The sequence below is a fragment of the Tigriopus californicus genome, chromosome 4, assembly GCF_007210705.1.
Source record: "Tigriopus californicus strain San Diego chromosome 4, Tcal_SD_v2.1, whole genome shotgun sequence".
In the NCBI taxonomy this organism is placed as follows: Eukaryota; Metazoa; Arthropoda; class Copepoda; order Harpacticoida; family Harpacticidae; genus Tigriopus; species Tigriopus californicus.
This window is the reverse complement of record NC_081443.1, coordinates 12227386-12240671: the sequence shown is the minus strand read 5'-3', so window position 1 is coordinate 12240671 and position 13286 is coordinate 12227386. Positions and strand designations below refer to the sequence as shown.

The window sequence follows — 13286 nt, the reverse complement described above, 5'->3', positions numbered from 1 at the left end:
TTAACGCTTTCGCTTATACAAATTGCTTCTTCCGTAACAAAATCCCCCAAATCAATAACTAATAGGGCGAATGGGGAAGTTCTAGTTCGTTAAGGAATAATCATTGTAATTGACTTAGATTACTAATTAAGACCCAATGATTATGTATGTCATATTGGCTGAACCAGACAGTCTCTTTTTGTCCAACTCCGAGTGATCATGGTCTGGCTGACCTCCTTTTTGTCTTTTATAGTCACTCTTTATATCAAAGTTTTAGGAGAAAATGTTCCTGGCGGCAATTGTGGAATTTCTGTTCCATTTCGAGTCATTCGTCAAGGCGAAACCATGAAAGATGCCAATATTCCTTGTACGATCATCTACGATTCAGCTATCGGCCAAGCTTTGGAGAGGATCAATCCCAGTGAGAAAAAGGCCACCTTATTGACTTTCCATAATAGATTACATGATGATGGATCACTCCGCGACTGATTATATCTTTCCTTAGATTGGGGAGACTTCGGCCCTTGGACAGAATGCAGTCAAACTTGTGGCGGCGGGACCAAATCGAGAACTCGAAAATGCTTTTTAGACGGGGAGCAAGTGGATGAAAGTCAATGTGAAGGCTCAAAGACGAGAAACCTTGACTGCAATACTCATCTTTGTGCTGGTATGGGACTCGACAAGTTTGTTTGCACTCATCACAGGTCTAATCTCTTCTCTCAGTCCCCACTCAATGGAGCGATTGGTCTACTTGTCCGGTCACTTGTGGAGACGGCCTTCAAATTCGATCCCGACAATGCAATGACATTATTGCTAATGAGGTAGTGCCTTACCAGCATTGCGAAAAGCTCAACCCTGGCGAGACTTCCACTCAAAGTTGCGATGTTCCTCCGTGTAGTGGTGAGCAGGTTCAAAGTAACGTTACAACTTACTTACTGAGCTAATAAACTGACTCTCATTTGCAAAAAGCATGGACTGAATGGGGAGAATGGGCCAAATGCAATTACAATATAACAGGGGAGACGATTCTGCGATCAAGGCAGTGCGAGCACGTGTCGGAGGGCGTTATTGATGCGACCAATTGCGGCACAACAGCCGATGCCAATGAAGAAGAAACATGTCCTGGTGAGATGACCATAACACCTTGGGAATCTTGAACTTTCTTGTCATGTTCTCAAAATGGTCAAATAGATCTGAAAATCTGTCCCGAGGAAAGACCCCACGTTTTCAACGAGGGCACAGCCTGTTGCAAATTCTACTACCGGACAAACTCGAGTTCATTTTGTGATGGTGGATTCCTCGATCTGAATGACCCTTTGGAGTGCTGTCCGGAGGGTGACCATGAGGATTGCGATAACGAACCCGGTTATTGTCAGGATCATGAAATAGCCCCGAGTAATATAGAAACTTGATTTATGAATGTCAATTGGGACAAATCTTACGATTTTTGAACATGATTTTCTAGCTTATTGTCCGAAAAATCCCAACGCTCAAAGAGGAGGCAACTACGCATTGATTAAAACCAATCTCCAGCTTTCGATGCTGAATGCTTCGAGGCATTGCGTTGAAAACGAAAACGGCAAGCTCCCTGATGTGCTTGAAAGTAAACTTTTTGCATCTTTCATGTTGGAACAACCGTCGTTTACTTTTTGGACAAGTCTGGAAAAACCTTTGCGAAGTGCCTGTTCAGGCCTTAGTTGCGAAAACAGTAGCGAGCTTCTCTGGGGCGATGGATCTATGTTGAGCAATCCCGAGGAGTTACCCATCGAGTTGGAAGCAACTGGAAGTTGTGCAAAATTGATCATTTCTGCCACTGCATCAGATAATTTCAAAGTGATGACGGAAGATTGTGATGCATTAATTGATGTTGTATGTCTCGTGCAGTGTCGCTTTTCAGGTAAAGTTGCATGAATTTGGTGAGTGGTGTTAGAATTGTTTCCGCTCTATGGACGCATTTAGTTGCAAAGTTTGGAAGTTGCCATTTGTATTCTCAGATCTTAGCCACAACTTTTCCGTCCTTGCTGCAACTTTGGAGCCATTTTCAAAAATCATTTAGCTTTTTTTCACATTTACTCCACTTGAAAGTAAAGCAAAATTGCAAAATTTAATTTCTTATTAAACCTTTTTAATGTAACAAGGTTTTCAATATTAACCAAAAATTAATCTAATCAATACTTTCAGCCCCTGCGACTTGCCCTGCATCTCATCCTGTAGCCTTAAATAATGGCTTGAATTGTTGCAAGGATTTCAGGAAAATGTTCAAACCCTCAGTTGACCCTACTTGTGATGCCTCAGAAGTTAATTTGAGTGATAAGGTGGAGTGTTGTGCGGATGCCGTGGCTTGTGAAGATCAGGTCAACGGTTGCGAAAGTGCTCAATTCTCAAGACGTAAGATGGCTTTACCTACAACAGCTTTAAATGTCATTCAACAATTTGTTTGGTCACATTTCAGACTTCTGTCCCACTCAACCTCATTTGAAGAGATATGGCGACTCGGCAATGCACCTAAATCTATCTGTAAAGCTTAATCACTCGGCCATGGCGGACTATTGTTTGGACAACTATCAATATTACTTACCTATGCTCAAAACACCGTGGGATTTGGATGCTTTTGAAGTTTCAACACGTAAGCTAACATATGTGCATGAATCTTCTATCAAAATAATCAGGAGACACAAGTATACAGACAAAACGTATTGGTGGCATCCTTAACGTATGTTAATACAGTTGGTACTTGGTCACCACTCAATGAGAGCCAATTAGCAGGTAGCCTCGTGTAAGTACGTGAAATGTGTTCAGATCTAGTGTAATCATATGGCCACCATATTTCTAGGGGTTAATTTTTGAAAGGCACTACTTACTTACCCACATCAATAGTTCAATTTTCCTGCCTAGAACGCAACTATCGATTGGCGAACACTTTTCCTAAATGCGTGGTTCTGTGAACCCAGTTTTGTTAAAAGACTGTTGTATTCCTTGTCTAGTCAGCAAAAGTTTTCCTTTATGCTCACTCTACACCCTCTCTCATTACTCGCAACAGTTTCATTTCCTGTATATATAGTCGCATCTCTGTACAATAAACATCTAGTCATTTACCACCACTCGGCCATGCAACATGGCGCAGTTGGCAGGGTCGACTGCTGCCCTCTGTTGAGGCTCCCCCCAATGCGGGATCGAGCAAGAGGCTCCCCCAATGCGGGATCGAGCAAGAGGATCTCCCCAGTGCGGGATCAAGCAAGAGGCTCTCCCCAGTGCGGGATCGAGCAAGAGGCTCTCCCCAGTGCGGGATCGAGCAAGAGGCTCTCCCCAGTGCGGGATTGAGCAACAGGCTCTCCACAGTGCGGGATCGAGCAGGTACCCACTGTGTCGTGGATAAATGGGACTGATGCCCACTGTGCCTGTGGATGGATGGTCGGGCAATACCCAAGATGGTTGGGCGATACCCAAGATGGTTGGGGCGATACCCACAATGGATGACAGCCCGCCACAATGGATGAAAGCCCGCCACAATGGATGAAAGCCCGCCACAATGGATGAAAGCCCGCCACAATGGATGAAAGCTCACCCCAATGGATGAAAGCTCACCCCAAGGATGTCTAGTCTTGTTAATCCTTCTAGTCATTTTTGTAACCCTTAAATTGTTCCCGTGCTGGCTCCCCAATCCTCGCCCAGGAAGGGAGATGTTGTATTCCTTGTCTAGTCAGCAAAAGTTTTCCTTTATGCTCACTCTACACCCTCTCTCATTACTCGCAACAGTTTCATTTCCTGTATATATACTCGCTTCTCTGTACAATAGACATCTAGTCATTTACCATCAAGTTTAACCATCACGAAATAGACAATTTATTGTTTGATTGTTAAGGCGCTAGGGATAATATTTCCTGTGGATATTAAAGAAAACATGAAAAATTAGTTGGGTGGATTTTTCTCCATTTGTTGATGTTCACTTGTGGCAGACAAGTACCCAGACTAGCTACTAGCGAACCAAGATTAATCTGGCATTAAAATATCTTCTAATAGAAATATTTCTTTTCATAAAAGAAAACTGCTTGATCACTGGGGCAAATCATTCTACTAAAAGCCCATTTTCAAATTTAGATTGAAGAAGGATGACGCAGTGGAGTCCCCTTTATATATCTTGGGTATTCAGACTTCTTTAACAATTACTCTAATGCTATTCTTTGCGACTTTGCATAGCATATCAAGGGTGACTCAATAACTCATATCCATTTATTCTTAGCCTTATTTTTGAGACTTCTTAATTAGACGGTGTCATTCGCTGTGTCAAAAGTTTTGCTTTTTCCAAACGCCCTTGTCACTTTGCCAATCGAAAACTTTCTAATCACAAATGAATATTTGATAGTATTAGCAACTCCAGTTTAGAGCTGTGAACAAACAAGGAAAAATCAGTTCTGTGAGAATTAAAGTAAGAAAAACGAATCACCAATTTCATATCTAAGACATTTAACGGGCATTGGATTTTTTATGTGCTATTTCCTGCTCTCTCGACGTGGTTAAAGAGCTTCAAAAAATTGATAATATAGACTATTAAAAAAAATACCCCACCTGAAATTCGTTGACATTATCTAGATTTGCTATCTTGACGATTGTTGAGTTTTTTGACATTTCATTCCTTGACATCTTTCAGTCTACCACGACAACGAGTGAACCAGATTTTGTTGCATGCATGTTCGACTGTTAGATCACATATTCTCCAATTAAAGAAGTTGCGGTTGAAAACTTTTTTTTTTAAATTCGACAAGGAAATGCAAACTAAAATAATTCTTCTAATCATATCTAATGTTCTCATATTCCATCCATAGTTCAACGAGGCGATTTCCACTTGGGTATTCAATTTCCTGCGGGACATCATTGCATATCAACATCTGCTTGCCTTGACACTGGTTTATTCAAATGGAGCGATGGAACACGTATTTTTGATATTGGGTACAATCAATTCATATTTGGGCATTCGTCTGCATCCAGCAGGATAAGTATACGAAATGTAGCCGGGGTTTATGGACAAGACAGGAGTTCTCTCAGGACCATTGCCTGTTCCATACAATGCTCAGAAAGTAAGGTTCGATGATTTATCCATTGTCCCTCCCTTGCTTTCATCGGATCTCGATTACTTTCAGCAATAACGATTTGCCCCAAGGATCATCCTTTTGCTACTGGCAATGGCGCTTTTTGTTCCAAAAACTACAAGCGGATAAAAGACTTGACAGTTAACAGCTTATGCGATGGAGACTTTTTACAATTAGATGATCCAATCGCATGTTGCGGTTCCCAATGTGTTCCTTGTCCCAAAGAGAATTCTAAATGCCGTGATCGACCTTATTCCGAAAGTAAGTTGGTTGATATTTGAAAAAACACTGCGGGCTCCCATTTAATCTTTTTTAATTGTCAGGTAACAGATAATTTAGCCTTCGAAGAAAAAACGGAAAAAATGTGTCATTTTTTGGCCATTTTTGTTCCAAAAACCGTTTCGACATTCAAAATTACACTTACTCGTCCATAGCACCGTCGCCAAAAATGTATCCATGAGCCTCAGAGCTCGCAATAAATGCTTTCTAATAATGCCAAATAACATTGAACGAGCTGCTCTTGGCAAAAAATGAATCATGATTTAATCAAATTTTACATTTCTGCCCTGATTTGTCCACATTTGACTTGAGACTATGTTTGAAAAAGCATCTTAATATTTGACGTGTAAAAATCTATTTCAAACAGAGAAGCGTCACATTTTCCCTCAATTTCAGATTTTTGTCCGGCGAATCATCGCGCTATGCGTGCCGGAGGAGACATGGGATATATTGTTATGAAAGACCTTTCCATGAATGTTGAAGATGCGTCAAGATATTGCCATGAAAACTTTAACGCCCGTGTTCCACGGTCTCCAAATGAAGCAGACTACAATCTCTTTCTACGGCATCATGGTAAAGAGTTACATGACATGAAAGGACAGAACATCTAGAAAAACATGTCTCTTTATTCAGGAATCATTAATTTTTGGAACAGTTTGGAGACAACTGGACATAAAGCTTGCGTAAATAATGACTGCATCAATCAGACCTATGTTCGTCGGGAGGATGGATCAATGTTAGAAAGTACTGGCCAAGTGGAACTTCGAATGGGAACGTCACCATATTTGTGTTCATTCGTGGCTATTAATCCGGAGGCTAACTCAAAAATCAGGGTTCTTCCCAGGCCCTGTCACCAGCCTGTGGCAGTTGTTTGTGAAGTATTTTGTTCCAAACTTGGTAAGCTTAGATTTTATATTTCTTGTTTTGGAGGAACAACATTGGACCCGAAGAAGTGAATTATATCCAAAACTGACAATACTGTACCGAATAGGATTGATTAGTTTTAAACTATAAATTGCGCCTGAGACTAGATTTGATATGCAATCGTGAATCAGGGACAATAGCACCTTTTCAGTAGCCTTGCAACTCAACAAAATTTACCATCAGTATTGAACTTAGCGTTTTGTCGAGAACAATGGTCTTTAAAATTGCCCTTTATTCGAGCTAATAATCGCATAGATATGAAAATTAGCGCGTCTTCCAAGGAGAAAGGGCTTTTAAATGACCCTGTATGATTGCCCAGATGAAAGGATCATCCAATTAAAATCAACTTTCCAAATTGATTCTGTCATTGATGTTTCCGGTAACTAGCACTTTTTAATAGCATCACTTTTCCTCAACACATCGATCCTTTCCTTGATGCTGGCGATGAAAACCAATGTAAATTGATTATCCAACCCTAGAAACATCATGCCCTCTAGACTTCCTCCCATTTCACATCAATGTATTCATTTTAACATGACAGAACCGAAATATTGTCCAACCAGTCACCAGTTTGCTGCCAACGATGGAAAAACATGCTGCAACGATTATCGGCGGAAATTTGATCCTGATTCAAGTCCTTTATGCGATGGAACTGACTTGTTGGTAACGGACCCAGAAGGATGCTGCTTTGATCCCATTCCTTGTCCTCATTCAGAATCAGGTTGTCAAGATGCACCAAGGTCAGCAAGTATGTATTTCTTGCGTTTGTTCCATAATAAGTTAAGTTCGAATACCTCAAAAAGAGTCTATTACCCACTCATCTTGATGTTTTCTTTACTTATCTATGCTTATTATCATAAGTCTTAGAATATTGGGGCGGCAATGTATAAAATGATCCTTATTGACCATAGCTCTGCTTCAATGAAGTCTCAATCTTATCAAAAGTTAAGGATTTTTATGAGCACAATTTGAAGCATAGTATACAGGGTGTCAAATAATTGATGTCTCCTTTGAAATTAGCCGTTCTTTTGATAGAACGTGTTTTGATATATTACAGCATATTAATAGCTTGGCTACGGATTTCCAAATGGGACAATACCATCTTTAATTTTGGTACCAAATGCAAATGTGGTTGAATTTAAAAGATAAAGTTATGACCTGAAGCAATTAGTTTCAGGCCTAAGCAACGTTTAAGAATACGTCTAAAAAGGTCAACGTATTTTAGCCCCAATTCTTTAAAGTTCTACGTATCACGAAAAATGTCCAATTTGTGAAGAGTGGTTTTCCTTTTCTTGACACCCTGCATGATAACTCTAAATGACCTTGATTGTAAAATAAATGTTTCAAAGGGTGATAGATCCCCGAAAAAACTGATCTTTAATCTTTTAGACTGTCGCAAAAACTTGCACTCAGTGGTTGAGTTAAGAAAACTACAAGACTTATTGTCGTCTTTATAAAACACTTCAAAGGTTATAATAATGAAGGAGTGGAAGAAAGAAGAGAGTTTGAAACAACCGGGGTTATTAAGGGCTTGACAATGTTCTCCAAAATCAAGCTTCTTTGGCCTCTGTAACTCACCGTAAAACCTAGATAGAGATAAAGCTCAAGGATGCTTTTAAAGACCTACAGTATCATATATCTTTTGTACCTTTTTTGAATACTTTACAGTCTTAACATCTTTAGTCATTTCCATCACGAGACCTTTCCCATTCCTTCAATGCATCTAGTAAAACAATACTGGACCTGCTTAATCTTTTGTAATCCTCCTGAACGGAGTGTAACCCAATGGGCGGAACACATTAAAAATGTGGTTGAGCAATCGAAAATTGACGAATTTCGTCAATTTGTCATTTCAGAGTTGTGCCCAACCAAACCCAATTTCGAACGGTCGGGTGGCCATGCCTTCTCAAAGAACGATGTTAGAAGGAACTACTTTGATGGCAAAGAATTTTGCATCGCCGAAGAAAATGGGGATCTCCCTATTATTAAGAGTCTATTTGATCTCCGGACATTTACGCCAGGTAAATCCTAGAAAGTGCTTGTCCTTCAGAATAAAAATCGCAAAAAGACATAGAGCACAGGTCTTGTGAAATCTAAGCAAGGAAAGATGGTCTGAGCAAAGATACGCGAGAGTGAGTTCATGTCATCAAATTTGAACCCCGTAATTTGGTGTCAATTGTCAAAAATTTGGCCAAGGGCGCAAAGAAAAAGTTCACGAGTGGGTTGGATTGCATAAGAAGCTTAGGTTTTAGATGAATAATAAAAAATCTAGCGCACCCCATACTTTGGCTTCTAGAATCTGTCCCACTGGGCTATGGTGCCATGCGCCTTGGCGATTATACTGGGATAGTATATTATTGGGCAAGCAGCAGAGAAACAGAAGTATAAGATCATTTCTTCTTTATGCTTTGTAAAGTACAAGTAGATTGTACTTTTTTCCACCGTACATGTGCCTCAGTCTATGAGACATTAGACGCGCTTTAACGTATAGTATTTCGTTCCAAAGTTATGACCAAGTTAAAAAGCCACTTTCAAGTACCCCTTGGAAAGTCGCTTGTGGAGGCAGCAACAGGGAAAACAGAAAGGAGAAAGAAAAGGAGCAGGCCAATGCCGTTGTTTTTTCGATTCACCTTGCACTGGGTGACCATATTCAGATGAGTACAAAATGACATGGATGAAGGCTCCAGTACAATGGAATTTGTTGTTGTTTTTTGCTTGTGTGGGCAACATTAAAAAACTCAAAGAACCAAAGACCTGAAGATTAAATTAATGGTTACATAATGATCTGCAAAGAACGTGCCAATCAACCAAGGATGACTAAAAACATGGTGGGGAAAGGTGAAGAAGACCCCCATAAAAATCAAGTAAAAGATCAAAGAAAATAGTACTAAAGTTAGATGGCGCTTATCTACTGAGCATGGTCTCTTGTTTTGCGCTCTTGAGCAGATAGGGGGCCAGGAATACGAATTATAATACTCAATAGGTCCTCAATGGAGAAAAAACCACTGAACGATAAAACCTGTGCGGTCTTCAATTTGTGTGCTATCTTTTCTTCGTGTAGCATTGGACGGACATAGTGCCTTCTTCGCCAGTGGGACCTACGTGAGCGGAATTGCTTGCTCCGGGTTCTCCGATTGCAGTGAGCCCCCTGTCAATTTCACTTGGAGCGACGGAAGTCCAGGAGAACTCTTGGACGGATACAAATTCCGATTCCAAGCGACTTTTTTGTCTGGGTTACGCATTTTACCCGGTCATAACCTGATTACTTCTTTCCCAAAAACAGATTTGCTCAGGACGATTTGTCAAACTCCTTGCAGCCAAGGTAGTAAAGAGTGTCTTTAGTATGTGTGAAAACTGTAAATTGTTTTTTTGGCCCGTATTTGCATTAAAATATGTTTTAACCTCTTGTTTCGTACCTTGCATTTTTGGCCACCATTGTGCACTTTCATTAGAGTATAGCATTGCTTATTCTCTATTGTTGTCTCCTTTCCGAGAATCATTATAATCAAATGCTTCTTCAATGACAAAAAGAATTTGCCCTTTGATCTATCTGCCACTAGACTAGAAATGGTCACATAACAAAATGATATGGTTTTTGATTAAAATTTAACAATTTGGCCCCCCAATTAAGGGAAACAGTTGCACACATAATATCAACCCAAAACGTTTTCTGTATTCATCGCTATTCTATTTGGCTTTTTAGCTTTGCTTTCTACATTTATCTTGAAGCTCCCAACAAAGCGCACCTAAAGTTGAACTCTGATTTTCATACCCTTGATTCGGTTTTCTTGCTTTCCCGCAGCTTCCTCTTATTGCCCAAGAAGCCATCCATATGCCACGGGATCTGGGGGATGGTGTTCCAATTATCCATGGAAGTTAAATGATGAAAATATTAGTTCGTCTTGTGACGGATCAAAATTGAAAATTGGCGATGGATTGGAATGTTGTACTAATTGCATTCCCTGTCCTGGCAATTATACAAGTTGTATACATTACCAGAACATTGAAAGTAAGATTGAATTCAAACTAAAACCTAATCTATGCATCATTAGAAAGGTGGTACCGTACTATGTCTTGCCATCTTCTAAAAGTTAATGCCATATTGACACATAGGAGTGAGCAAACTTATAGATCATTCAAAAATTCCGCTACGAGAAAAATATGAAGTGAATGTACAGAAAAATGACTATTCATTCAGCACCTCTCCTTGTGCATGAATTTTAAGAAAATGAGACTTTCAGAAAGCCAATGTGGTCTATTTTTAACCTTGGCGAATTCCCCCTTTCATGCCATCGAGTTAGAACACAAAAATCCAGCTAAGAAGAGTGAGGGCTTGCCCTAGCAACAGACTCATCTTAGGTTAGCCAAGGACACTAGAGCAAAGAAGCGCCACTTTTTTGTGACCACTAAACCTTTCCCGCCAAGTTAGGCTTAAACTATTGGTGCTGACATTTTTTAATGCCAACTTTTGGCATAGCTTTTGTACAAAATATGTGCCTGATAGCAATTTTGTTATCATTGATGGTATGTCCTTCAAAAAAAAGGCTTATAAGTTTACTTAAAATGACTTCTGACATGTCTTGAAGTACAATTACTGAAAAATACTAATGAAGCATTCTCAATAAAGGAAGAATTTGTTGCAAACACAATCAGTCAATATTTTTTGCCAATAATATTATTTGAAGAAAACTGTCTCAGAAATATCTTGACAAAACTTCAAGTAATTTGATACACTAGTTATGAAACTATAGTTCGCACTCTGGGAATGGCCTTCACATCCAAAGTAGGCATATGGTAACTTCCAGGCACATTTTGTTCTTTAAGTGCCAGCAAGTTGGGAGTTGTGGCAGAAATGGGAGAGCTCAACTACCTACTATGTATTCTAGGTGTTGAAAAAAATATAACGGATATGCAAACTCCGTTTCTCACGTGAATGCGAAAATGCATGAATTGTCAAGAACCTTTTACCGAGAACAAGAACAATAATAGATAACTAATTTTAGATCCTCAAGTTGTTGAATATTTATGAATAGGCAGCAAAAGTCCCGACCTACAAAACATTTTGTGTTGATAAATTGAGCAATGATAATAGCATGGTTTTAAATGTGCATCAAATCAAAACAAGTTGCTAAGTAAATTTTTACCCTCAAGCGTTGGAGATTTCGTTCCCAATAACGGTAGGGCAGTCCTCAAGAAAATATGACATGATTAAACTTAGGACCAGAACTTTTAACAAAGAGGTGAAGGCTGGTATTAATGTTAGTTGTTCCAGTGGACGCAACAACAGCACTCATGACAAGGGTGTCTAGTCTCATCTCTTTCTTTTTATTCACTTCCCTTCACTTGCCCTTATCAAATACAATACTCGTATACCTATGCTAACTCCTTGAAGCATTTGTTACTAACATGTTTTCCTCCTTGATGTAGCCGTCTGTCCAGCTAACCCCAATGCAACAAGATTTGGTCCAACGGCATATATTCATCTCCCTGAGTTGGGAACAGTGAACATATCAACAGCTGGTCAAGCGTGTGGAGCAATTAACGGAAGACTACCTTTGATTAAGTCGGGCTTGGAAATGAGCGGAATTTTAGATTTTCAGGCATCCACATCTTTCCCAGGTAAGACTGGTGTTTGGTAATTAATAAGGTAAGACCAAGGACTTTGCGAGATCAGAGGCAAATTTTTGAAATGCTCGTAACTCTGGGCTAAGACTTGGACGTCACCCAGAATGAGCATACCAGTTAACATCCAAAACCCTAACTCCAGCGTACGAGCTTTAAAACACAGGGCTAAGGTCAGGTTGCACGGGATGGCGGGTAATCTAATCATGAGGCTTACGATGCATCCAGGGTCACCAATTGGTTTGTTTGCGGAAATCCCACACTGAGATTATCCACGAGGTTAAAGAACTACATCTTCAATGAACAAGCTAGAGAGAACCCTGAATGTTATTGAGGCCAAATATCCTGTTGATGGTACTTTTCTTACCTTGTTACAATTCTTGTTCTTCAAATGCATGGAGGCTACCCTGTCGACGCCACTTCGCCTCGAAATTCCTGAGTTGGCTGGGATTGAAGAATGTTTCATTGCATTGCGAAAAATTTTCCCCACACTCCATTCCCTCTTCAAACGCCGCTTCCAATGGTTCAAGATATCAAAGCCGAAAAGTATTATCCTTACAACCTTCATTACACATTTGTGCAGAATAAGCAGTGGGGCTGAAATTGAAAAATGACCGTCAACGACCGAAACTTGTTCAAAGCTATGCACGCAGCGCGCGAGGACGATCGTATGTTTTTTGAGTTGCAACCCCACGCTTGTATTGGTCATCACCAAGGCATCGCTTATTGCAATTTCTGAGAAAAAAGAAAGAAGGCGTTACCTGCAGCCTTTGGTAACGTCCAGCGATCACGCAGTCCTGCAATGGCCCAGATTTTCCTGGTTTCGCCCATCTCTTGCAAATCTGCCCTACTCAAAGTGCAAGACTGCAAAAGTCATTGAGTGGAGTTTCATTCCATTCAATGCCTTATCACTCTTAGCAACTCAAGAGTAGATTTGGTTTACGATCTCTACCAGATAGCATAATTCTAACAATTTTTACCATAAACTAATTTTGTAACATCAGCATAGGGAGAGATACTAACATTACTACAAACACTAAGCTTCTGAAATGGATCAATGAAGATGATGCAAAGGAGAGGATCAAAAATAGAGCCCTGAGGAACACACGACTTGGCATCATGTATGTCACTAAGGGATTCCTCAACCTTAACCGATTGCTTCCTACCAGAAATGAAACTTCTCAACCAATTGAGAACCCCTTGCCTTGGATCCCAATCTCGTGGAATCTGTTAAGTAAAAGGCCATGATCTACCTTATTAAAGGCCTTGGCAAAGTCAAGATATACTTCATCGACTGACTCATGACTCTCTAGCGCCTCAATGATCTGCTCTATATGCTCAACCAGTTGGGCAACCCTGCTAAAAAAGGCTCAGAACCCACACTGACCAGGAGGA

The 13286-nt window shown here is 40.1% G+C and overlaps 4 protein-coding genes across 4 annotated transcripts in view; all 4 read left to right on the top strand.

Moving 5' to 3' along the window:
• Nucleotides 1-324: 324 nt before the first annotated feature.
• Nucleotides 325-1391, top strand: LOC131879625 (thrombospondin-2-like). The gene is made up of 5 exons (XM_059225986.1): nt 325-400; nt 485-646; nt 703-879; nt 949-1104; nt 1171-1391. Exons 1-5 carry the CDS (start codon nt 325-327, stop codon nt 1389-1391), a joined length of 792 nt encoding a protein of 263 aa, XP_059081969.1.
• Nucleotides 1362-2849, top strand: LOC131879424 (uncharacterized). The gene is made up of 3 exons (XM_059225741.1): nt 1362-1876; nt 2161-2367; nt 2432-2849. The coding sequence occupies exons 1-3, from the start codon at nt 1399-1401 to the stop codon at nt 2689-2691; spliced, it is 945 nt and encodes a 314-aa protein (XP_059081724.1). The 5' UTR covers nt 1362-1398; the 3' UTR covers nt 2692-2849.
• Nucleotides 2850-5678: 2829 nt separating this feature from the next.
• On the top strand, nt 5679-7334 carry LOC131879624 (uncharacterized). Its single transcript, XM_059225985.1, has 4 exons — nt 5679-5918; nt 5979-6242; nt 6811-7032; nt 7327-7334. Exons 1-4 carry the CDS (start codon nt 5768-5770, stop codon nt 7332-7334), a joined length of 645 nt encoding a protein of 214 aa, XP_059081968.1. The 5' UTR covers nt 5679-5767.
• Nucleotides 7335-7993: 659 nt separating this feature from the next.
• The window catches only part of LOC131879664 (uncharacterized), a 33675-nt gene continuing 28382 nt past the window's right edge, over nt 7994-13286 (top strand). Inside the window, exons 1-4 of the mRNA XM_059226033.1 lie at nt 7994-8290; nt 9331-9591; nt 10072-10278; nt 11697-11888. Of these exons, the coding sequence (XP_059082016.1) occupies nt 11846-11888 (43 nt within the window). The 5' untranslated portion in view covers nt 7994-8290; nt 9331-9591; nt 10072-10278; nt 11697-11845. The remainder of the gene's footprint in view (nt 8291-9330; nt 9592-10071; nt 10279-11696; nt 11889-13286) is intronic.

Coding starts and splice junctions, on each gene's coding strand:
- LOC131879624 (XM_059225985.1), top strand. CDS start 5,768: ATGCGTGCCGGAGGAGACATGGGATATATTGTTATGAAAGACCTTTCC. Junction 5,919..5,978: donor TCTCTTTCTACGGCATCATG/GTAAAGAGTTAC, acceptor CTCTTTATTCAG/GAATCATTAATTTTTGGAAC. Junction 6,243..6,810: donor AGTATTTTGTTCCAAACTTG/GTAAGCTTAGAT, acceptor TTAACATGACAG/AACCGAAATATTGTCCAACC.
- LOC131879424 (XM_059225741.1), top strand. CDS start 1,399: ATGTCAATTGGGACAAATCTTACGATTTTTGAACATGATTTTCTAGCT. Junction 1,877..2,160: donor CGTGCAGTGTCGCTTTTCAG/GTAAAGTTGCAT, acceptor CAATACTTTCAG/CCCCTGCGACTTGCCCTGCA. Junction 2,368..2,431: donor AAGTGCTCAATTCTCAAGAC/GTAAGATGGCTT, acceptor GTCACATTTCAG/ACTTCTGTCCCACTCAACCT.
- LOC131879625 (XM_059225986.1), top strand. CDS start 325: ATGAAAGATGCCAATATTCCTTGTACGATCATCTACGATTCAGCTATC. Junction 880..948: donor CGATGTTCCTCCGTGTAGTG/GTGAGCAGGTTC, acceptor ATTTGCAAAAAG/CATGGACTGAATGGGGAGAA. Junction 1,105..1,170: donor TGAAGAAGAAACATGTCCTG/GTGAGATGACCA, acceptor ATGGTCAAATAG/ATCTGAAAATCTGTCCCGAG.